Genomic DNA, 24,018 nt, shown 5'->3' with positions numbered 1-24,018 from the left:
TCAGTCGCACACACTATCTGTAGGTGGAACAGAACAGACAAACCCGTTCCGGGGTATACAGTCTTTACCCTCCACCAAGGCTTCCTCCCAGGAGACACTGCCTTCTAGAACAGTCCAACGGGGCCCATTGTGGTTCCCTGGACTGGTGAGTCCTATCGGCAGCTCTCCCTGGGCTCAGTCTCTAACCAGGCCAACCGGCACCATCACAGTACCCTTCATTGGTCTGGCTAGGCTCTGGGCTCAAGCCTTGCTCACTCCCTGCAGTCAGCCAGGAGCTCCTTCTTCGCTACCCCAGTCTTTGGCAGCCTTCCCTGGGCGCAGCCTTCCCTGAGCTGTCCCTAGTCCTGCTGCTCTTCCAGTCAGCCAGCCAGGAACCCAGTTTTCCCTCTTCCAGCTCCAGGCAGCAACTGACTGACTCTGTCTCTTCTGCTCCTTTTTATATGGCTCTCCTGGCCCCTGATTGGTCACTCCTGCAGTCCCTCTGATTGGCTGCTTCCCCTGCAGTAACTCTAGGCTGCTTGGAGGACTTCTCTTCTGCTCCTCTCTGGGACGAGGTGTGGCAAGACCCTAAGGCCCCCAGCAGATGGCCCCTGGCCCTAGTCCACTGCGTCAGAGTCAACAACTGATTTCCAGTGGCCGGCCTTCTGTCTGCTCCTGGGGATCTTGAGATGTGTCCATGAGGAGTCCACGTAACTCAGAACTTTTCCCCTTTTTATGCTTGTGTCACATAGCTTGTCAATCACCAATAACATCTGAGCAAACAGTTTGTTAAGCAAGAAGTTTCACACCGTTAGTTTGCAGAGTCTGCAGTCTCATGGGCCCGGCTATACTGTACTGTACTGCTCAGATTGAGAGAGCGAGACGGGTACCCAGAAGTCACCTACTTCAGGACAGGCCCAACAAAGAAAATAACAGAACGCCACTGACCATCATGTACAGTCCCCAGCTAAAATCTCTCCAGCACCTTATCAACGATCTACAACCTATCCTGGAAAACCATACTTCACTCTCCCAGACCTTGGGAGACAGGCCAGTCCTCGCTTACAGACAGCCCCCCAAACTGAAGCAAACACTCACCAGCAACCACACATCACACAACAAAAACACTAACCCAGAAACCTATCCTTGCAACAAAGCCCGATGCCAACTCTGTCCACATATTTATTCAGGGGACACCATCATAGGACCTAATCACATTAGCCACACCATCAGGGGCTCGTTCACCTGCACATCTACCAATGTGATCTATGCCATCCTGTGCCAGCAATGCCCCTCTGCCATGTACATTGGCCAAGCCGGACTGGGAGTGGGTGGCTCATTACAAAAGCAGTTGGGCAGCTGCAGCTCCCAGCAGTGGCTCTGCAGGCGAGTCCCTCCCCACCCGGGCAGGGGAGACAGGGGAATAGCAGTGAGCAAACGGGGGCTGGGTCTTGGGGGGAAGGGGCAGAGCGGGGGTGGTTCCAGCACTCCTGCTGGAGTGTGTGGTTTTTAAATATTACCCGAGAGGCCACTCACAGTGGCTTGAGGGGCTGTTGAAAACAGGGGGTGCTGCTGGGCTCCCAGGGCGCGGCTCCCTGTCAGAGGGGCCAGACATGCCCTGGGGCAGGCCTGGTTTATGGCCCAGGCACTGCAGGTGCGTGCCGAAGGCCCTGTCACAGGATGACAACAAAGGAGAGGGGCCGGGAGCCACGCCAGAGAGCTCAGGGAGTTGCTTTTGGTCCGTGCCCTGGTCCTCGGCCCCCTCAGACTCATCCTAGAGCAGGGAGGCCCCTACCAGAGATGTTGGTTTCAAAATCCCAGCGCGACTCCTGCCCAAGGCCGGCAGCCGTCAGGCCCTGGATTGTCACCGTGTAGTTGGTCCCGTGTCTCCAGGGGTGCAGCAGGTACTTGGTGACCGACTGATTCACTCGCACCTTCTCGACCTCGAGGAAACTGCTGTTGTACTCTCTCCTGGCCGTGATGTTCAGCTAGAGAAAGGAACGCGGCTCTGGAGAGGAGCGGTTCTGACCCCCAGCCCCACCTGACAATGGGCACAAGCCCCACGCTGCAGGGAATTGTCTGAGCAGGGACTTCACCTGTGCCAGCAGGGACTTCACCCTCCTTCTCTCCCTCCCCCCGCAGCACGGCAGAGCTGCCCAGCAGCACCGGGAGTTTCTTCTTCCTCTGCGGCAGCCAGCATGGCCACCTGGGCAGCAAGAGGGGCATTGCTCAGGTAGGGGGAATGCCCAGGGCCGCTCCCCCTCACAGGGGTCCCCCATTTGTCAGTGTCCCCCGGGGAAGTGCTGGGGCACGGAGCTGCATGCTGTGCCAGGCAGGGGACGGGCGAGAGCCCGCAGCACAGGGGCACGGAGCTGCATGTTGCATTCGCAGGATCTGGGTCAGAGCCCGCAGTACAGGGGCTCGCAGCAAGATGGATGCAATGCTGGAGACAGGAGGGATTGGGTAGTTTTAAACTCCCAACTGGCCATAAAGGGGGAAAGCCTAGGGAGGGCCATGGAGCAGCTGGAGAGTGGGGGCGAGATGCCCCTCACTCTGGGGCAGGGCTCGGCGCTGCGGGAAGGGCAGCAGAAATGGATAATGACACCTGGACGATGCCCCCTGAATCTCCCTCCCTCTCTCGCTGTCCCTGCCCACTCAGACCGTGCCCCGGGCTGAGACACCCTCCAGAGGCATCCCAGCGAGTCGCTTGCCCCGGTACCTGGTACCCGACGATCGCCCCTTTGCAGGGCGGCAGCTGTTTCCACCTGAAGGTTTTGGTGCTGGGATCCAGCGGCTCAATCTTGGGTTGGTCTGGAGCTGAAAGCGAAGGAATCCCAGGTCACTGACCGGGCCCAAGGATGAGGCACCCTGTGCAGAGCACTGTGGGATCGGGGGCTCCCGGCACAGGGATCACCATTCTGGGTGGTCCCTGCTGCAGGAGGGCGAGGGCAAGGCCCTGCCACCTCTCCTGGGCAATGCTGGCTGGCTGGGCATGAGGAGCTGGCAGCGTCCTACAGCTCCTCCCTGACAGCCCCTGGCAGCAGAGACACAGAGCTCCTGCCCCTGCCCTGGCTGCACGAGGGGCTCAGACACCACAGTGAGGGGCGTGGTACCGGGACTGGACTGGATGGACGGACTGCTGGGAAGGTGGGCAGCCGACCAGCTGGGCTAGGGCAGCTAGTGGCTCTTCTCCCAACCGTCCCACGCCTGGGCCTTCAGAGCCCCGAACACACCGTGGGATCCCCCCACACCGAGCCTCAGGTTCCAGGCTCACCCCACAGGGCTGTTCTGGGGAGATGGGGAGGGAGATGCGGTTGGGGGACTCTGTTTACTGTAATGAGCCCCACACCCCTTTCTCCTGAGCCCCCCCTCCAACCTCCAGGCAGGGCCCCGATCACCAGCTAAGCCTGCTCAGTTCGTCGGACAGGGGGGTTGAGTTGCAGAGCGACTGAGGCCCGTCTGCCCCCATGCTCAGCAGCGAGCCCAGGATTCACAGCCACGGGGTGACTTCCCCACCTCCCCTACCTGTTTCACTCGTGTGGACCTGCTGGCTATAAAGGACGGTCGCTGGGTAGCCCCCAGAGATGGTGACTCTGTAGGAGGTGAAGGGGTGCAGGGAGCTGCACGTTACTGTTCCTTCCAGTCCCTGTAATGGCTGCTCGCTGGTGGTGTGCTGTGGTCTCTGGCAGGGGCCTGACAGGGGTCCAACCAGCCAGCATTGGGCCCGTATCTTCCAGCTGCCGTGGCAGGATTCGGGGGGTTCACAAGTCCAGTGCAGTTTGATGGTGGCGGGTGAAATCTCCAGGGCCCCTGGGATGATCCGGGGGGTCACTAGAGAATAAGCACCAGCATGAGGGTTACTTTCCTGCCCCTTCCGCATGCACAGAGCTCTGCAAAGGCATTCCAGTCAAATAGCCCCTGCTCCCCACCCACAGCGGGGTGAGAGGCCAAACCCACCAACATCTCAGCTCCTCGGGTGGAAGGCACCACAGAGGACACAGGATTACCATCAGTATTGCCTAACTGAGCCCCGGAGGGGGTTCTGATCCAAGCCTGATTTCCTTTTCTTCCAGGAAACCTCACCCCCTTTGCAAACACCCCCGGTGCTCCCGTCCGTACCTCCGTCGCTCGGCAGCCAAGCAGGACACAGCCCTTTGAGGGAGCTGCAAGCTGGAGCTCCCTGCCCCAGGGCACATGCAGGCTGCAGTGGGACAGGGACGCAGCCCATGGAGACTACAGGCCTTGCGCCATGCGGTCCCGAGCGGCAGCAGAGTGCATGCTGGGATTGCCAGACCTGCTGACCGGACACGCAAAGTCCAGTTACTGCGGGTGGGGGCGGCAGGGAGGTGCTGAGTCACCACCCGCGCCAGCCCCTCCTCAGCCGGGGCTGCCTCCTACCTGTGTCGGGCGCTGCAGCTCCCAGCGGTGGCTCCGCAGGCGAGTCTCTCCCCACCCGGGCAGGGGAGACAGGGGAATAGCAGCGAGCGAACGGGGCTGGGTCTTGGGGGGAAGGGGCAGAGCGGGGGTGGTTCCAGCATTCCTGCTGGAGTGTGTGGTTTTTAAATATTACCCGAGAGGCCAGTCACAGTGGCTTGAGGGGCTGTTGAAAACAGGAGGTGCTGCTGGGCTCCCAGGGCGCGGCTCCCTGTCAGAGGGGCCGGACATGCCCCGGGCAGGGCTGGTTTATGGCCCAGGCACTGCAGGCGCGTGCCTAAGGCCCTGTCACGGATAACGACAATCCCAACGCTCATTAAAACACTGCTTCAAGCTCGGTGGGCTGCAAAGAAGAACTTGAAAAGTGCCCTGAGTGTGAGTGATGCGGTGATGTCTGCCTGAGTCTGCAGACAGCCTTGATCTGGGGGGACTGTAGCTGGGCGCACCGGGTGGAACGAGGAGAGCTTAGACTGAACAGCAGGAGAAATGTTTGGGAGCAGACCTGCCCCTCCTACTCCAGGGCATGAGCCAACCTCTGACTGGGGGGTGGGGACTCTCCCTGGGGCAGGTGACCCCATCGCTCCCTCCTGGGGGGTTCCTACGTCTCTGTCTGAAGCTGCTAGTTTGGACCCAGGATCCGGGGCTCGATGGAGCACAGCTCCGGTCCAGCCTGGCGTCGCCTGTTTCTGTGACAGACGTCCTGACAGGGACACCCTCGCCCCCCAGGAGTGGCATCCTCTCTGGGGGTGTGGAGGGAGCAGTTAACACTGGGCCGCTCAGAACGCTGGGGAACTCCCTGTTGGGAACAATCCTGCCCTGGCCTGGGGATGGGCTGGCTGGGCCCAAGGGGGCTTTGCTGGCTTCAAGTGCTACAAGTCTTTAAAAAATACCCTTAAAGCCCCCCCCCCGCCATCCCCCCCAATGTGCCTTGGCCTCGTGGCCTCCTCTCACAGGCACTGACCCCTGACCTCAGGCCTTCCCCGCTCCCCTGCTCTGTGTGCGCCCAGACGGTTCTCAGTTACCCCATGCCCCAGCTGGGTTTCCAGCCGCGCGAGCAGGGAGCTGGCCAGGGCCGAGAGCCGCTGTGTCCTCACTTACCTGGACAGGTAACATTCCCTGTGGTAGGGCGCAATGTGCCCCGGTCCCACCTAGCCCAGTCACTCCAGGTCTGACCCTGTCTCACACATCTGATCACAGAGGGCGAAGGCTGGGACCCCCCAGGGCAGCTCAGTGTCGTCTGTTCATTCTGGCCATAAAACGGCCGGTCTGGCACAAACCGGAGTCTGGGGTCCCACTGGGGCCTGGGGCATTTCTCTGCCAGAGGAAAGGGGTGTGGTGTTAGTGAGGGCTGGGGCAGCCTGGCTGGGAGATGTCTGACGCTGGGGGATAATCACCCAGTGACCCTGAGCTGCCCTGAGGGGTTCGAGCCCTTGCATCCCGTGATCACATGTACCGGACAGGGGAACCGGAGCATCTGGAATGAGATTGCTGCCTGCCTGGGTAAGTGTGGGCCCCCTACGTGGGTCACCGTGATTCCAAGGGCCTGGACTGGTGCCGGATGCTCCGTGACCCTTCGATACTGTAGGGAGGAAGGAATTGCCGTCCCAGATCAGAGCAATGGTCCAGCTCAGGCATTCGGGGATGTGCCGTACAGGGCCCGAGGCAGATAGACAGAGCTCAGGGGGCAGGGGAGTCTGTTCTACTGAGACTCCTAGAGCTGCCCCCAGGAGCCGGAGCTGCAGCCTCTGTCACTGTGCCAGTCCCTCGGACACGATGGGGTGGGGCCATTTCTGGTGCAACCTTTTAACAGTGAGGGTCATTCCCTAAAAATGTTAACATGTCTGACTGGCACGTGAAACCTTAAATTAGAGTGAATACATGAAGGCACGGCACACCACCTCTGAAAGGTTGCCGACCCCTGTGATACGTCCTCAAACCCCTATACACACAAGAACACCCCCCCGACACCCTATACACAACCCCATAGACGCCCTCTATGGGCGGGTGACCATGTTCAGGAGGGGGAGGACATAGATAGCTTCCTGACGGTCTTTGAGAATGCCTGTGAGCTGCACAGGGTTGACCCTGCGAACAGGCTCCAGTTTCTCACCCCCTTACTGGACCCCAAAGCCGTGGAGCTGTACAGCCGGATGACAGGGCCGGAGGCAGGGGACTATGAACTGTTCAAGCAGGCCCTGCTCCGTGAGTTTGGGCTGACCCCCGAGATGTACCGGAGAAGGTTCCGGAGTCAGCGTAAAACGCCTGAGGTCACCTACCTACAACTGGTCAACCGGATGCAGGGGTATGCCCGCAAGTGGACAGCTGGGGCCCGAGCTAAAGAGGACCTGCTGGACCTAATCGTACTGGAGCAACTGTATGAACAGTGCCCTTCCGACCTGAGGCTGTGGCTGGTGGACAAAAAGCTCGAGAACCCCCAGCACGCAGGGCAGCTGGCCGACGAGTTTGTGAACAGTCGGTCAGGGGGTAGCCGGGAGGAGTCCCAAAAGAACAGGCCCCCCCCGATGCAGAGAGAGAGTCACCAGGGGGCCTCCCAGCGGGGAAATAGGGAGAACCCCCTCCCAAGGGGAACGCCTGGCGTCGGGCCCCTCCGACCCGCTCGAGGGGACCAACGTGACCTGAGCTGCTATCACTGTGGCCAGAGAGACCACGTACGGTCCCAGTGCCCCGGGCTCAGGGACAGACTGAGCAGACCCAACCTACCCAGGGTTAACTGGGTAGGGACTCAGCTGGACGAGGGGCAGACGACCCAGAAAAGGGGGGCTGCCAGTTTACCACCTGCTCAGGAGAGAAGAGTACCCCAGGCCAACTCTGCCAGAGGGCTGGAGGCTCTGGACTCAGGGTGCTCGGTTTACAGGGTGGGCGCGGGGCTGTCCCTCCGGAGAGAGTGCCTTGTTCCCCTGGAGGTGGATGGGAGGAAGGTCAATGGATACTGGGATACGGGCGCGGAGGTGACGCTGGCCCGGCCTGAGGTGGTGGCCCCAGATCGGGTGGTGCCCAACACCTACCTGACCCTGACGGGGGTGGGCCATTTAAGGTGCCCGTGGCAAGGGTACACCTGAAATGGGGGGCCAAGGAGGGCCCCAAGGACATGGGGGTGCACCACCATTTGCCCACTGAGGTTTTGATGGGGGCGAACCTAGAGGACTGGCCAAGCAATCCCCAGACCACCCTGGTTGTGACCCGTAGCCAGAGCCGGCGAGGGGCACTGCGTCCCTACTTTGGGGAGGGTACCACATCGGAGGCGCAGAACCCTACCCTGTTGGGGAGGGAGTGCCGAGGGGCACGGCTCGGAGAGGCTGTGGACTCAGACCCGGCCGGTGAGAGGGAGCCGGTCCCCATCCCTTCCCCAGCCGCTGAGTTCCAGGCCGAGTTGAGGAAAGATCCCTCCTTGCGGAAGCTCAGGGACCTGGCCGACCTTGGTGTGGTACGGACCATGAGGAGAGGCTGCCAGGAGAGGTTCCTGTGGGAGAAGGGGTTCCTGTACCGAGAATGGGCTCCCCCAGGGGAAGTGGAGTCCTGTGGGATCAGGAGGCAGCTGGTGGTCCCCCAGAAGTATCGCCGCAAGCTCCTGTACCTGGCCCATGACATCCCCCTCTCAGGGCACCAGGGAATCCGGCGCACCCGGCAGAGGTTGCTACAGAACTTTTACTGGCCCGGGGTCTTTACCACGGTCCGGCAGTATTGCCGATCCTGTGACCCCTGTCAGAGGGTGGGGAAGGCCCGGGACAAGGGGAAAGCGGCTTTGAGACCTTTGCCCATCATAGAGGAGCCTTTCCAGAAGGTGGCCATGGACATCGTGGGGCCTCTCAGCAAGACGACCCGGTCGGGGAAGAAATACATTCTGGTGGTGGTAGATTTTGCCACCCGCTACCCCGAGGCAGTGCCCTTAGCTTCCATTGAAGCCGACACCGTGGCGGATGCGCTCCTGACCATTTTCAGCCGAGTGGGGTTCCCCAAGGAAGTCTTGACAGACCAAGGGTCCAACTTCATATCGGCCCTGCTCTGGTGCTTGTGGGAGAAATGTGGGGTCCGGCACAACTGGGCCTCAGCTTATCACCCCCAGTCCAATGGGCTGGTGGGGAGGTTCAATAGGATGCTAAAGATGATGCTGAGAACCTTTATGCACCAGCACCCGCAGGATTGGGACAAGTACTTACCTCACCTGCTGTTCGCATACAGGGAGGTGCCCCAGGAGTCTACCGGATTTTCGCCTTTCGAACTGTTATATGGCAGGAGGGTGAGGGGCCCCCTGGACCTGATGAGAGACGAGTGGGAGGGGAAGGCCACTCCCGATGGAGAGACAGTGGTGGAGTATGTCCTGATCTTCCGAGAGAGACTGGCTGAACTCATGGGCCTGGCCAGGGAGAATCTGGCCAGAGCCCAGAGGAAGCAGAAGGTCTGGTATGACCGCACGGCGCGGGCCCGTGCCTACGCCACCGGGGATCCGGTGATGGTTCTCATCCCCGTGAGAAAGAACAAACTACAGGCCGCCTGGGAGGGCCCTTTCAAGGTCGTCAAGCAGCTCAATGAGGTAAACTATGTGGTGGAGCTGTCGAACCGGGCGCACCACCGCCGGGTGTACCATGTGAATATGATGAAGCCATATTATGCCAGGGGGAATGTGGTGTTGGCCGTGTGTGGACAGTGGGAGGAGCAGGGAGACGACCCTTTAGTAGATCTATTCCCTGGGACCAGAGCTGGTTCCCCCCTGCAAACAATTCCCCTCTCAGATCAGCTAACCCCTGCCCAGCAAGCTGAGGTCAGGGAGGTGCTGCATCCGTACGGACAGCTGTTTTCCAACCAGCCTGGACGCACTAATCTGACTGTCCACCGGGTGCAGACAGGGTCACACCCGCCGATAAGATGCTCCCCCTTCCGAGTCACAGGGAAAACTGCTCAGGACCTGGAAAGAGAGGTCTGTGACATGCTGGCTTTGGGGGTGATCCAGCCATCTGCCAGCCCTTGGGCCTCGCCGGTGGTTCTGGTCCTCAAAAAGGACGGGTCAGTCCGGTTCTTTGTGGACTATCGGAAGCTCAATGCCATCACTGTATCTGATGCCTACCCCATGCCCAGGCCGGACGAGCTCCTAGACAAGCTGGGAGGAGCTCGGTACCTTACCACCATGGACCTTACAAAGGGCTACTGGCAAGTGCCGCTGGATGCAGATGCCCTGCTGAAATCGGCCTTTATCACCCCTCTGGGGCTCTATGAGTTCCTGACCCTGCCTTTCGGCCTCAAGGGAGCACCGGCCACCTTCCAGCGCCTGGTGGACCAGCTCCTGAGGGGGATGGAGAGTTTTGCCGTGGCGTATACTGATGACATCTGTGTCTTTAGCCAGACCTGGGTGGACCATGTGGGTGACCCAGGTTAGACAAGTGCTGGACCGACTCCAGGGGGCTGGGCTGACTGTAAAAGCGGAGAAGTGCAAGGTGGGGATGGCGGAAGTATCTTACCTGGGCCATCGGGTGGGGAGTGGCTGCCTACAGCCAGAACCAGCGAAGGTGGAGGTGATCAGAGACTGACCCGCTCCCCACACCTAAAAGCAGGTCCAAGCCTTTATTGGGTTGGCAGGATACTACCAAAGATTTGTGCCCCACTTTAGCGCCATAGCCACCCCCATCACCGAGCTATGCAAGAAGGGGAAGCCAGACAAGGTGGTCCAGACTGAGCGGTGCCAGGAGGCTTTCTGGGTGCTGAAGGAGGCTCTGGTCAGTGGCCCAGTTCTGGCAAACCCAGACTTTGACAAGCCCTTTATGGTGTTCACCGACGCCTCCGACACGGGACTGGGGTCGGTGTTAATGCAGGAGGATGAAAAGGGGGAGAGACACCCCATCGTGTACCTGAGCAAGAAGTTGCTACCCCGGGAGCAACACTACGCGGCCATCGAGAAGGAGTGCCTGGCCATGGTGAGGGCCCGCAAGAAACTAGAGCCCTATCTGTTCGGGCGACACTTCACCGTGTACACCGACCACTCTCCCCTGACCTGGCTGCATCCGATGAAAGGAGCCAACGCCAAGCTCCTGAGATGGAGCCTGCTCCTGCAGGATTACGACATGGACGTGGTCCACGTGAAGGGAAGTGCCAACATGATAGCGGACGCGCTGTCCCGGAGAGGGGGCCCCAAACTTCCGCAGGTCACTGGTCAGAGTGACCCCGCTCAGTTCAGTCTTGAAGGGGGGAGAGATGTGACAATGTGACACAGCAGGGAGGGGGGAGTGTTGACCTGGGAATGTGCCCTGGGGATGGGAGACCTGAGAGCCTGTCACCTGAGCCGGGAGGGGGAGGGGGAGGTAACACCTCTGCCCAGGAATGTGAACAGAGGCTGCAGGAGGGGGCCTGCTGGGGGGGTTTAGTTTCAGTTTGGGGCTGGGTGGTGGAACGCAGGGAACCCCAGGGCTGGGGTCTAAGCTCCCTGCTCCCCCAGAAGGACTTGACTGAGGGGTCCTGGTTGTACCCACAAGCTCTGTTTTGGACTGTGTTCCTGTTGTCCAATAAACCTTCCATTTTACTGGCTGGCTGAGAGTCTCAGTGAATCCCAGGAAGAGGGGTGCAGGCCCTGGACTCCCCCACACTCCGTGACACCCCCGAGATGTACCGGAAAAGGTTTCGGAGTCAGCGTAAAACCCCTGAGGTCACATATCTAGAACTGGCCCTCCGGATGCAGGGGTATGCCCACAAGTGGACAGCTGGGGCGCAAGCTAAAGAGGACCTGCTTAACCTAATGGTACTGGAGCAACTGTATGAACAGTGCCCTTCCGACCTGAGGCTGTGGTTGGTGGACAAAAAGCCAGAGGACCCGCGATGTTCAGGGCAGCTGGCCGACGAGTTTGTGAACAGAGGGTAGGAGGGAGGAGTCCCAAAAGAACAGGTCCGCCATGATGCAGAGAGAGAGTCACCCTGGGACCTCCCAAAGGGGGAACATGGAAAAGCCCCTCCCAAGGGGAACATCAGGTGTCAGGACCAACCGACCAGCTCAAGGGGACCAAAGGGACATTAGCTGCTTTTACTGCGGCCAGAGAGGCCACATACGGACCCAGTGCCCCAGGTTCAAGGACAGACTGAGCAGACCGAAGCTGCACAGGGTTAACTGGGTAGGGACCCAGCTGGACGAGGGGCAGACGGCCCAGACAAGGGGGACTGGCAGCTTACCAGCTGAGCAGGAGGGAAGAGTACCCCAGGCCAGCTCCGCCAGAGGGCTGGAGGCTCTGGACTCAGGGTGCTCGGTTTACACGGTGGATGTGGGGCTGTCCCTCCGGAGAGAGTGCCTTGTTCCCCTGGAGGTGGATGGGAGGAAGGTCAATGGATACTGGGATATGGGCGTGGAGGTGACGCTGGCCCAGCCCGAGGTGGTGGCCCCAGATCGGGTGGTGCCCAACACCTACCTGACCCTGACGGGGGTGGGCGGGACCCCATTTAAGGTGCCCGTGGCAAGGGTACACCTGAAATGGGGGGCCAAGGAGGGCCCCAAGGACATGGGGGTGCACCACCATTTGCCCACTGAGGTTTTGATGGGGAGGAACCTAGAGGACTGGCCAAGCATGCCCCAGACCGCCCTGGTTGTGACCCGTAGCCAGAGCCGGCGAGGGGCACTGCACCCTGATGTTGGGGAGGGTACCACACCAGAGGCGGAGGACCCTACCCTGGTGGGGAGGGAGCACCGAGGGGCACGGCTCGGAGAGGCTGTGGACTCAGACCCGGCCGGTGAGAGGGAGCCGGTCCCCATCCCTTCCCCAGCCGCTGAGTTCCAGGCCGAGTTGAGGAAAGATCCCTCCTTGCGGAAGCTCAGGGACCTGGCCGACCTCAGTGTGGTACGGACCATGAGGAGAGGCTGCCAGGAGAGGTTCCTGTGGGAGAAGGGGTTCCTGTACCGAGAATGGGCTCCCCCAGGGGAAGTGGAGTCCTGTGGGATCAGGAGGCAGCTGGGGGTCCCCCAGAAGTATCGCCGCAAACTACTGTACCTGGCCCATGACATCCCCTTCGCAGGGCACCAGGGAATCCGGCGCACCCGGCAGAGGTTGCGACAGAACTTTTACTGGCCCGGGGTCTTTAATCCGGCAGTATTGCCGATCCTGTGACCCCTGTCAGAGGGTGGAGAAGGCCCGGGACAAGGGGAAAGCGGCTTTGAGACCTTTGCCCATCATAGAGGAGCCTTTCCAGAAGGTGGCCATGGACATCGTGGGACCTCTCAGCAAGACGACCTGGTCGGGGAAGAAATACATTCTGGTGGTGGTAGATTTTGCCACCCGCTACCCCGAGGCAGTGCCCTTAGCTTCCATTGAAGCAGACACCGTGGCCGATGCGCTCCTGACCATTTTCAGCCAAGTGGGGTTCCCCAAGGAAGTCTTGACAGACCAAGGGTCCAACTTCATGTCGGCCCTGCTCTGGTGCTTGTGGGAGAAATGTGGGGTCCAGCACAGCTGGGTCTCTGCATACCACTCCCAGTCCAATGGGCTGGTGGGGAGGTTCAATAGGATGCTAAAGATGATGCTGAAAACCTTTATGAACCAGCACCCGCAGGATTGGGACAAGTACTTACCTCACCTGCTGTTCGCGTACAGGGAGGTGCCCTAGGAGTCTACCGGATTTTCGCCTTTCGAACTGTTATATGGAAGGAGGGTGAGGGGCCCCCTGGACCTGATGAGAGACGAGTGGGAGGGGAAGGCCACTCCCGATGGAGAGTCAGTGGTGGAGTATGTCCTGATCTTCCGAGAGAGACTGGCTGAACTCATGGGCCTGGCCAGGGAGAATCTTGCCAGAGCCCAGAGGAAGCAGAAGGTCTGGTATGACCGCACGGCACAGGCCCGTGCCTACGCCACCGGGGATCCGGTGATGGTTCTCATCCCCGTGAGAAAGAACAAACTACAGGCCGCCTGGGAGGGCCCTTTCAAGGTCGTCAAGCAGCTCAATGAGGTAAACTATGTGGTGGAGCTGTCGAACCGGGCGCACCACCGCCGGGTGTACCATGTGAATATGATGAAGCCATATTATGCCAGGGGGAATGTGGTGTTGGCCGTGTGCGGACAGTGGGAGGAGCAGGGAGATGACCCTTTAGTAGATCTATTCCCTGGGACCAGAGCTGGTTCCCCCCTGCAAACAATTCCCCTCTCGGATCAGCTAACCCCTGCCCAGCAAACTGAGGTCAGGGGGGTGCTGCATCCGTACGGACAGCTGTTTTCCAACCAGCCTGGACGCACTAATCTGACTGTCCACCGGGTGCAGACAGGGTCGCACCCGCCGATAAGATGCTCCCCCTTCCGAGTCACAGGGAAAACTGCTCAGGACCTGGAAAGAGAGGTCTGTGACATGCTGGCTTTGGGGGTGATCTAGCCATAGAATCAGAGAATATCAGGGTTGGAAGGGACCCCAGAAGGTCATCTAGTCCAACCCCCTGCTCAAAGCAGGACCTATCCCCAATTTTTTCCCCAGATCCCTAAATGGCCTCCTCAAGGATTGAACTCACAACCCTGGGTTTAGCAGGCCAATCCTCAAACCACTGAGCTATCCCTTCCCCGCAGCTATCCCTCCCTTGGGCCTTGCCGGTGGTGCTGGTCCCCAAAAAAGACGGGTTGGTCCGGTTCTGTGTGGACTATCGGAAGCTCAATGCTAGCACCGTATCTGATGCCTACCTCATGCACTCCCCTCAACCATCACAGGCTGAAAGGCCCCTTCTGTCTGCTCCACAGACAAAGAAGAGCCGGACACACTTTCTCCTTTCCCAGACACACAGCTTGGGATCTCATTCCCCTGGTCCCAGCACACAAGGCTGGTCACAGACAACAGCTTGGAGATCGGGGTAGCTCCCTCCATAGGCAAGTCAATACCCCTGACAGACACAGGCACGTTTCCTTCACTGTCCCAATTCTCCACCCAGCTAACAGGTAAGGTCCAGGGACACTCATCTCCCACTCTCCTCGCCTTCCCACCCTGCTGACTAGACACAGCCATCAGCTCACAAGACTGCCTAGGCTCATCCAAACTTTCCTTACTAAGCACCTTGCCACTCCCAACAGATCCCCTGCCCTGCCTGTGTCTCCCCCCACTCAGCTGGGGTCTCAGCTCCCATTGTGCTCAGCGCTGCCCTTGCTGTCCCAGTGGGGTAGGCAGGGAGCTCTCTGCTTTCCTCACTGCATCAGAGCCAGCCTGAGCCCCTTCTCCAGTGTGCAAGGGGGCGGGGAGCATCTCTCTGTCCCACCCAGCCCCAGGGGTCTGGTTACAGGCAGGCAGGTATCCTGAGCCTAGCCGCTCCTCCCCCATGCCAGCCAGGTCATCTGCATTTTCACTGACCATTTCCCTCTCCGCCGATTGGTTCCCTGGATTCAAATTCAAACCCTTGGCAGTTACAGGAGCAGGGCCTGTATCCTGTCCCAAAGAGACACAGTCACCCCATAACAGGGTCTCGCAGCCGGTGTCCTGGAGAACCCCAACGACCAGCCAGCCCCACCCCTCCTGGGTCTGCACAGGGATCTGGGCCATAGGCAGGGCGAGGGGCTTCGTCCCTGGGACCCTCACCCAGCTCACACAGGCCCTCAGCCTCTGAGGCTGCACCACCCAGGGCCTGACACCAGTTCTCTCTGTCCCAGGATCTCGCCACCCCAGGAACGTCTCCCCATTGACCATCCCCTTCCGCTCCCACTGGGGGTCCGAGGGGCCTGGCCCCAGGAAACTCCACACAGACACATAGGTTGGGGTCAGGAGTGGGAGCCTGTCCACATCCCCAACCATCTGGCTGACGGAGTCTGTGGCCTTGGGACCCAGCAAGGGAGCTAGACACCGGGGCTTTTCCGCAGGGTCCCCCTGGTTCAAATCACCATCCTGCTCAAAGGCAGTGAGGTGGCATCCACATCCCCCCCTCCTTAACCAGGGGCAGCAATTTAGTCTCGAGGTTCCCTGCGGAACTGGCCCCCCGGGGTCTATCCCCACTCACCCCGGGGAGGTCCCCGAGACCTCTCCGCTCCCCCACCGCCAGTTCATGCTGCTGCTGCTTCTGCAGCTCTTTCTCGGGCTCTTGCTGTCTCCCACAGTCCTCTTGCTCTCTCGGACTCAGCTCCAATCCCGTCCGGCTCGATCCCCAGATCGGGAACCCGATCGTGAAGACCCCCGTCTGGTCGGGGACAGGAGTCTTGGCGATGCCTTGCTGCCACTCCCGCTGCTCCCAGATCCTGCTATAGCCCCATTTGGGGTCAGGAATCTGTTCCTTAGAGCGGTCATCCTCCTCCAGCTGCACGATGAACTGTGCTTTGGTGAACTTTCCAACACTCAACCCTCTCTTTCTGCACAGGGTTACAATGTCCTTCTTAAGGAGACGGTGAGAGGCCGTCACTCCGCTGTTCCCAAGTTGCTGTGGACTCACAGGCCTGTGTGCTCTCAGCTCCCCACGGTTTCCAGGGAGAACCCCTAGTGTGCCAGCCCTTCTCGAGGTCACCTTCTCTTTGCCAGGGTCGAGCTGCAGACTCCTCCGCCCCTGGGACTGCTCACTGCAATCCCCCAGGGGGGACCCTGTTATTGCAAAAGTCCTTCTCTCTCCCAGGGCCAAGCTGCAGGCTCCTCCTCCCCTGAGACTGCTCACTGCAGTCCCCAGGGGGACCCCATTACTGCACAGTCCTTCTCGCTGGTCACACACTCCCAGGGGTTAACCGCCCCCCGAAACCGCTCCTCTCTGAGCCTTCAGCACGCCTGGTCCTCATCAATCCCCCTTCGTTTTACTGCTCCCCAGTCACTTACTGCAGGAAGCACCATCCGCGGGGTGCAGTACATCCCACCGCTACCACCAGTTGTCCCGGAGTCCCTGGGCGATGCTCTGGAACTGCTCCCTTCAAAGCCAGTCAGGACTCTGCAGGAGCCTCCTCTCTGGGAGCAGCCTGTCTGTAGGACACACAGCTCACACAGCTTCCACCTTCCTGGGTCTGACCTTGGAGCATTCAGCATCCTCTGCCCCTCCGTGCGCTTCCCACAGCAAATCCGCCCAAGAGGGGTCCTGGGGAAGCCAGAGGGTCCTGCCCCACAACTCCGCAGTCAGACGTGACTCTCAGCCAGCCGGTAAAACAGAAGGTTTATTAGACGACAGGAACATGGTCTAAAACAGAGCTTGTAGGTGCAGAGAACAGGACCCCTCAGTTGGGTCCATTTTGGGGGGCAGTGAGCCAGACAACCCCATCTGCACTTCACTCCATGTCCCCAGCCAGCCCCAAACTGAAACTCTCTCCAGCCCCTCCTCCTCTGGGCTTTGTCCCTTTCCCGGGCCAGGAGGCCACCTGATTCCTTTGTTCTCCAACCCTTTAGCTCTCACCTTGCAGGGGGGAAGGGCCAGGCCATCAGTGGCCAGGAAACAGGGTGTCGGCCATTCTCTGTGTCCAGACCCCTGCACACACCTGCCCTCTAGGGCTCTGCAACGATCATACACCCTTACCCCACCACCTAGATACTTAAGAACTGCGTAGGGGAAACTGAGGCACCCCCACACTATTCAGAAGAAACATTAAGAACAGTTCCGCTTCATCACACCTTACTACCATGGACCTTACAAAGGGCTACTGGCAAGTGCCGCTGGATGCAGATGCCCTGCTGAAATCGGCCTTTATCACCCCTCTGGGGCTCTATGAGTTCCTGACCCTGCCTTTCGGCCTCAAGGGAGCACCGGCCACCTTCCAGCGCCTGGTGGACCAGCTCCTGAGGCGGATGGAGAGTTTTGCCGTGGCGTATACTGATGACATCTGTGTCTTTAGCCAGACCTGGGTGGACCATGTGGGTGACCCAGGTTAGACAAGTGCTGGACCGACTCCAGGGGGGCGGGCTGACTGTAAAAGCGGAGAAGTGCAAGGTGGGGATGGCGGAAGTATCTTACCTGGGCCATCGGGTGGGGAGTGGCTGCCTACAGCCAGAACCAGCTAAGGTGGAGGTGATCAGAGACTGACCCGCTCCCCACACCAAAAAGCAGGTCCAAGCCTTTATTGGGTTGGCAGGATACTACCAAAGATTTGTGCCCCACTTTAGCATCATAGCCACCCCCATCACCGAGCTATGCAAGAAGGGGAAGCCAGACAAGGTGGTCCAGACTGAGCGGTGCCAGGAGGCTTTCTGGGTGCTGAAGGAGGCTCTGGTCAGTGGCCCAGTTCTGGCAAACCCAGACTTTGACAAGCCCTTTATGGTGTTCACCGACGCCTCCGACACGGGACTGGGGTCAGTGTTAATGCAGGAGGATGAAAAGGGGGAGAGACACCCCATCGTGTACCTGAGCAAGAAGTTGCTACCCCGGGAGCAACACTACGCGGCCATCGAGAAGGAGTGCCTGGCCATGGTGTGGGCCCTCAAGAATCATAGAATCATAGAATATCAGGGTTGGAAGGGACCCCAGAAGGTCATCTAGTCCAACCCTCTGCTCAAAGCAGGACCAATTCCCAGTTAAATCATCCCAGCCAGGGCTTTGTCAAGCCTGACCTTAAAAACCTCTAAGGAAGGAGATTCTACCACCTCCCTAGGTAACGCATTCCAGTGTTTCACCACCCTCTTAGTGAAAAAGTTTTTCCTAATATCCAACCTAAACCTCCCCCACTGCAACTTGAGACCATTACTCCTCGTTCTGTCATCTGCTACCATTGAGAACAGTCTAGAGCCATCCTCTTTGGAACCCCCTTTCAGGTAGTTGAAAGCAGCTATCAAATCCCCCTTCACTCTTCTCTTCCGCAGACTAAACAATCCCAGCTCCCTCAGCCTCTCCTCATAACTCATGTGTTCCAGTCCCCTAATCATTTTTGTTGCCCTTCGCTGGACTCTCTCCAATTTATCCACATCCTTCTTGAAGTGTGGGGCCCAAAACTGGACACAGTACTCCAGATGAGGCCTCACCAATGTCGAATAGAGGGGAACGATCACGTCCCTCGATCTGCTCGCTATGCCCCTACTTATACATCCCAAAATGCCATTGGCCTTCTTGGCAACAAGGGCACACTGCTGACTCATATCCAGCTTCTCATCCACTGTCACCCCTAGGTCCTTTTCCGCAGAACTGCTGCCTAGCCATTCGGTCCCTAGTCTGTAGCTGTGCATTGGGTTCTTCCGTCCTAAGTGCAGGACCCTGCACTTATCCTTATTGAACCTCATCAGATTTCTTTTGGCCCAATCCTCCAATTTGTCTAGGTCTTTCTGTATCCTATCCCTCCCCTCCAGCGTATCTACCACTCCTCCCAGTTTAGTATCTTCCGCAAATTTGCTGAGAGTGCAATCCACACCATCCTCCAGATCATTTATGAAGATATTGAACAAAACTGGCCCCAGGACTGACCCTTGGGGTACTCCACTGGACACCGGCTGCCAACTAGATATGGAGCCATTGATCACTACCCGTTGAGCCCGACAATCTAGCCAGCTTTCTACCCACCTTGTAGTGCATTCATCCAGCCCATACTTCCTTAACTTGCTGACAAGAATACTATGGGAGACCGTGTCAAAAGCTTTGCTAAAGTCAAGAAACAATACATCCACTGCTTTCCCTTCATCCACAGAACCAGTAATCTCATCATAAAAGGCAATTAGATTAGTCAGGCATGACCTTCCCTTGGTGAATCCATGCTGGCTGTTCCTGATCACTTTCCTCTCATAGAAGTGCTTCAGGATTGATTCTTTGAGGACCTGCTCCATGATTTTTCCAGGGACTGAAGTGAGGCTGACTGGCCTGTAGTTCCCAGGATCCTCCTTCTTCCCTTTTTTAAAGATTGGCACTACATTAGCCTTTTTCCAGTCATCCGGGACTTCCCCGGTTCGCCACGAGTTTTCAAAGATAATGGCCAATGGCTCTGCAATCACAGCCGCCAATTCCTTCAGCACTCTCGGATGCAACTAGAGCCCTATCTCTTCGGGCGACACTTCGCCGTCTACACCGACCACTCTCCCCTGACCTGGCTGCACCAGATGAAAGGAGCCAACGCCAAACTCCTGAGATGGACCCTGCTCCTGCAGGATTACGACATGGACGTGGTCCACGTGAAGGGAAGTGCCCTGAACTTCCCCAGGTCACTGGTCAGAGTGACCCCGCTCAGTTCAGTCTCAAAGCGGCGAGAGATGTGTCGGAGCAGCGAGTGGGGTGGATTGACCTGGGAATGCCGCAGGGGAGTTTTACTGGGACTGTCTCCATGCGGGATGGGATAGCAGGGGCTGGCTTCACTGGAGGGGCGATACCTGAGCCTGTAACCTGAGCCAGGAGGGGGTTTGGGGTGAGCTGACACCTTTCACCCGGAAAGCTGGACAAAGGCTAGAGGAGGAGTTGGGAGGAGGCTGGGTGAGTCAGCTGGAGGGGGTTTTGAGTTGGGAGCTGACTGGGGAAATGTAGGGAACCCCAAGACTGGGGTCTAAGCTCCCTGGCCCCCAGAAGGACTTGACTGAGGGGTCCTGGTTGTACCAACAAGCTCTGTTTGGGCCTGGGTTCCTGTCGTCCAATAAACCTTCCATTTTACTGCCTGGCTGAAAGTCATGATAAATCGCAGGAAGATGGGGGTGCAGGGCCCTGACTCCCCCACGTTCTGTGACAGCAATCAGTCTAGCTAGGGACAAGTCACTTTCCTGAGAAGCTTTCCTGGGATGCTACAAACAGCCTCTGGCTCATGGCTGCTTAGACACTGCAGGGTCATGTGATCAAGTCACCTGCTACTGGACTCCATGACAGAACACCAGTATTTTTCCACTGGGGAGGTGGGAATCACTCTGAAAGACAAAGGGTTCCCACCACATGTGAAACCCATTTAAGGCAGGGAAGTGAGTTAATCAGGGTTCATTCTTCACTGAATCCCCGCCCAGGATGACTGTGGTGATCATCTAAGAAACAAAGATGAAGGTGGGGAGGACTGAGCCCAGGCTGGGAAGGCGTCTGGCCTGTGAAAGAAATACCTGGAGTTTTGAGCTGCAAGCAAGAGCAGCTTGCCTTAAAGAACCTCGGCAGACTGTCTAAAACAACAGTGAGGGTGAGAAATTACGGCTTGTAACCAGTTTCTTTAGTATCTAAGCTTATATGGCGTTTTTGTTTTATTTGCTGGGTAATACGTTTTGATCTGTTTGCTATCTCTTATAATCACTTAATCTGTCTTGTGTAACCAATAAACGTGTTTTTGTTTTCTCTTTAACCCCCCCAGTTTGTGGAATTCATAACTGGGGGTGGGGCAAAAAGCTGTGCATATCTCTCTCCACATTGAGGGAGGGGTGAATTTAATGAGCTTACGCTGTACAGTTCTCTGTGCAGCGCAAGACGATACAATTTTGGGTTTACTTTCCAGAGGGGGTGAGCACTTGAGTGCTGGGCAATTTCTTAGCTGAAGTGTTCCCATGCAGAGCTGATTTCGGTGTCTGTGTCTTTCTGCCGCTGCATGTGTCCCTACCTGTGTGTGTGTGGAGGAGGCTTGAGGGCCTGGCTCAGCAGGACAGTGTACGGGAGCCCAGGCTGGTGGAACAGGAGGGCCCAGTGGTACCCCAGGACATCAGGTGGCACCCTGGGGAGGGGGGTAACTCGTCACAGGGGTGTTGGGCTGATCTTTGTTGTAGCTGTTGGCTGTTGCAGTCACTGTGCCTAGGGTATCAGCAGCACCAGACCCCTCAAAGGGTGCTCTCTATTATGCCAGGAATCACATTTGGCATTTCCCAGGGCAGGTCCCACGTTTTGGTTTCTCAAGCCACCCCACAGCATCCCAATCTCTCCGTCCTTGCCTGTGCATGGCTGTGGGCCCTCCCAGGGTGACCTGGGCTGGGATTGAGGGCACAAGTCACCCTGACAGGGATCACAGGATGCGAGCAGCAGGATTTGTTACATCTCTTCTGTCCTTCCCCAGAAGGATAACAGGAGACTTGACCACACCCTGTGGCCCCTGACCCACTGGCCAAGCCAGTCCCTGGCAGCACCCGTCCAGCTGGCGCTCTCCCCTGCTGGCGTCTCCAACCAGCCTTCACTAATCCATCCTCATCAGCATTCTCAGGGCAGCTGTCTGTTTCCATGCCTTCCTCGCTTCTGCTAATTGGCTTCACTTCCCTCCCTGCAAACCCACAGGGTGCCAGGAGCTGGTCACTTTCCCCAGACCCATCCCACTGCCGGTATCACCCAGGTGTGGGGGTTGGGGGTTTTGCAGCTTCTCAGACTGCCTTCGTAGCTGCTGCCCAACTCAGGGCTCAAAACACAGAGAATTGCAACTGCCCCAGAGGGGAGAGGCGAGAGCTTACAGGCCCGTGATCCAAACCAAGGTGCAAATCAGCGCTGGGCAGGACAAGCAAGTAACTCATCAAACGCACAACAGGAATCGCACCAGCTCACAACCACAACCCCTGGGCTACACAGAGAGATGTCAGACAGCTCTATCCGTCTCCTTGTCACTCACACAGGCCCCCCGTCTCTTACCTACACCCCATCCCAGGCAAACCAAGTTCTCAGCCGCAGTCACCCGGGGACTCCCAGAAACCTTAACTCTGCGTTCCTGGGGATGGCTGGCTCTTCCCAAGATTGTGGGGCTGAGTAGGGCGTTACCGCCCTTTGCACCTATTGCTGTGATGCAGGTTCTGCGAACTGCAGGCTGGTGCTGTCAGCAGGGGGCGCTGTGCACTGTGGGGAGGTTGGAGCCATCAACTGTTAGACAAGGGCAGGGGGCAGTGACCTTGGGGTTTTTCTTGCTCCTGCCGGCCACCTCTGCTTGGGCCTGCACAGGCTGGTGTGAGCCACGCCCCCTGCACACGTTCCTCGCCCGGGTTCATGCCCGCAGTCACTCTGCCCTGCTGAGCGGAGGGTCCCCACCGTGCCCACAGGGTATCGCAGCCGGCCATTTACCAGCAGGACACCGACTCGTAGCTAGGCTTGGAAGGATGCGGTTTTTAATAGGTACGTGTCCGTAGATGTGGATTTCGCCGCACTCGCACCGGCGGAAGAGCTATTCCCAGCCACGATAGAAATGTGCAGCTAGGCAAAGGAAGTAAAACGCGGCTGGAGAACTCACTAAAGGTTGATTGAGGGATATTTAGTCTGTATGTCGACAGTTTGTTTTTAATGGTTATAGAGCTTTAACATTGTGAATCGCAACATCTACTGCCATGAAATAATTATTGTCCAACCCTCCCTCCGTCCCTTCCCAAAACTGTGAAAATTTAAATCAATTTGAAAAAATGCTTAGAAATTAGCATTGCTGTTATCCGTGGAAATTATACAAAAATACAAGTTCCGCTGAGGCTACTCATAGTTCAGGCTCCCCCGGCAGAGAGGGGTGCTTACTGGGGCACTCCCAGGCGCTCCGTACAGAAAGCTGCCAGCCCCACAGTACAGCGCCGGTGTCAACGTGCATCTGCTATGGAAACGAATCCCTGCTGCATGGTCCCATCACTCATACCAGGTACACCCCCCCTCTCCAGTGGGCACTGAGAATGCAATGAACTCGTTACAGGAATGAGCCCACTGTGCTGGGGGCTCCAGGAGGGTCTGCATGGCTCAGAGGGAGCAGGGAGCTCAGGGTGGCTGGCTGGACTCCTGCTCCTGGTACCAGAGTTGTTCCCAGAAAAGAAACAGAGCCCCACAGGTTCTCCCCCACCCACGCATGGGACTCACACCTGCCCCGCAGGGAACTGGTGATACTATTTGTAGGGTAGCGTGAAGGCCACTTCCCCGGGCTTCTTATCCCCAGTCCAGAGACAGACGCTGACCTGTCTGCTGCTCCCAGGGGGGGACCTGCTTCCCCGAGGGGCGCACAGCTGCAGCTCTCACTTGGGCCCCCCCAGGGGAACATGGTTTCCTGCCCCAGCATCACCCTCAGCTGCCTTTCACCCCAGCTCTCTGAGCGGTGCTTGGCGCTGAGCCCCTCAGGCTCTGGCATGGACGCAGAGGGCAGCCCCCTCCCGGGACAACTGCAGCAAGACTGACAGGCAAAGCCCAGCAGCCACTTGCAGCCAGGGGAGCAGCAAAGCCTGAGTCGGGTCCTACCTGGAGTCTTGGGGCGGCTGGAACTGGGCAGTCCTGCTCCCTGGGCAGACAGCAGTGGGGGAAGGGCCAGGAGAAGGGCCAGAGCCGACACCTGCAGGGCCATGTTCCAAGACAGCCCCAGGGCAGAACTCAGCCCCAGGCGCTCTGCCTCTCTGCTCAGCTCCCGTGTGAGCTCAGCGTGGCAGAGACCAGCGAAGAAAGGAAACAGCCAGACACACAGAGATTGCATGTGGTGCAAGAGCTTCCTCCTTGGAGATGGAAACTCCTGTCAGAGCTGCTCTTGTTTCTCTCCGGGTCTGCTGGGGCACCATGTGGCTTCAGGCCTGTTCTGTAACCTCGCTGCTCTGTGAGCTGTCAGGGGAACACACAATCTGTTGCTTCCCCTCATCACTGGGCCAGGACTCCTAGGTCCCTTTGGCCCATGCCCAGCTTGCGGGGCCTGGGGGAGGGGAGGCAGTAAGGGGACGTGAGCGCAGCCAGCCCCCGGCACTAACCCCTTTGCGCTGCACACGAAGGGGGTCTCTTGACACACGGTGTAAAAGGTTTTAAAATCATGTTATGAAAAAGTACAAAGATGCCTTATACGTATTTCTTATCCAGCAGGAGAGTGAGTTTGTGTGTGTATGGGGGTGGGGGGGATGTGAGAAAACCTG

At 58.3% G+C, this 24,018-nt stretch overlaps 1 protein-coding gene across 1 annotated transcript; it reads right to left on the bottom strand.

The window, feature by feature from the left end:
* Positions 1-23,468, bottom strand: LOC140911760 (uncharacterized). Its single transcript, XM_073345511.1, has 6 exons — positions 23,366-23,468; positions 5,512-5,727; positions 3,505-3,810; positions 2,699-2,796; positions 1,775-1,967; positions 1-17 (listed from the first exon to the last, which is right to left on the bottom strand). The coding sequence occupies exons 1-6, from the start codon at positions 23,466-23,468 to the stop codon at positions 1-3; spliced, it is 933 nt and encodes a 310-aa protein (XP_073201612.1).
* Between the last annotated feature and the right edge of the window lie 550 nt (positions 23,469-24,018).

The sequence above is a fragment of the Lepidochelys kempii genome, chromosome 5, assembly GCF_965140265.1.
Source record: "Lepidochelys kempii isolate rLepKem1 chromosome 5, rLepKem1.hap2, whole genome shotgun sequence".
NCBI lineage: Eukaryota > Metazoa > Chordata > Testudines > Cheloniidae > Lepidochelys > Lepidochelys kempii.
Note: the sequence above shows the minus strand (reverse complement) of the source record. Positions and strands in the feature narration are given on the sequence as shown.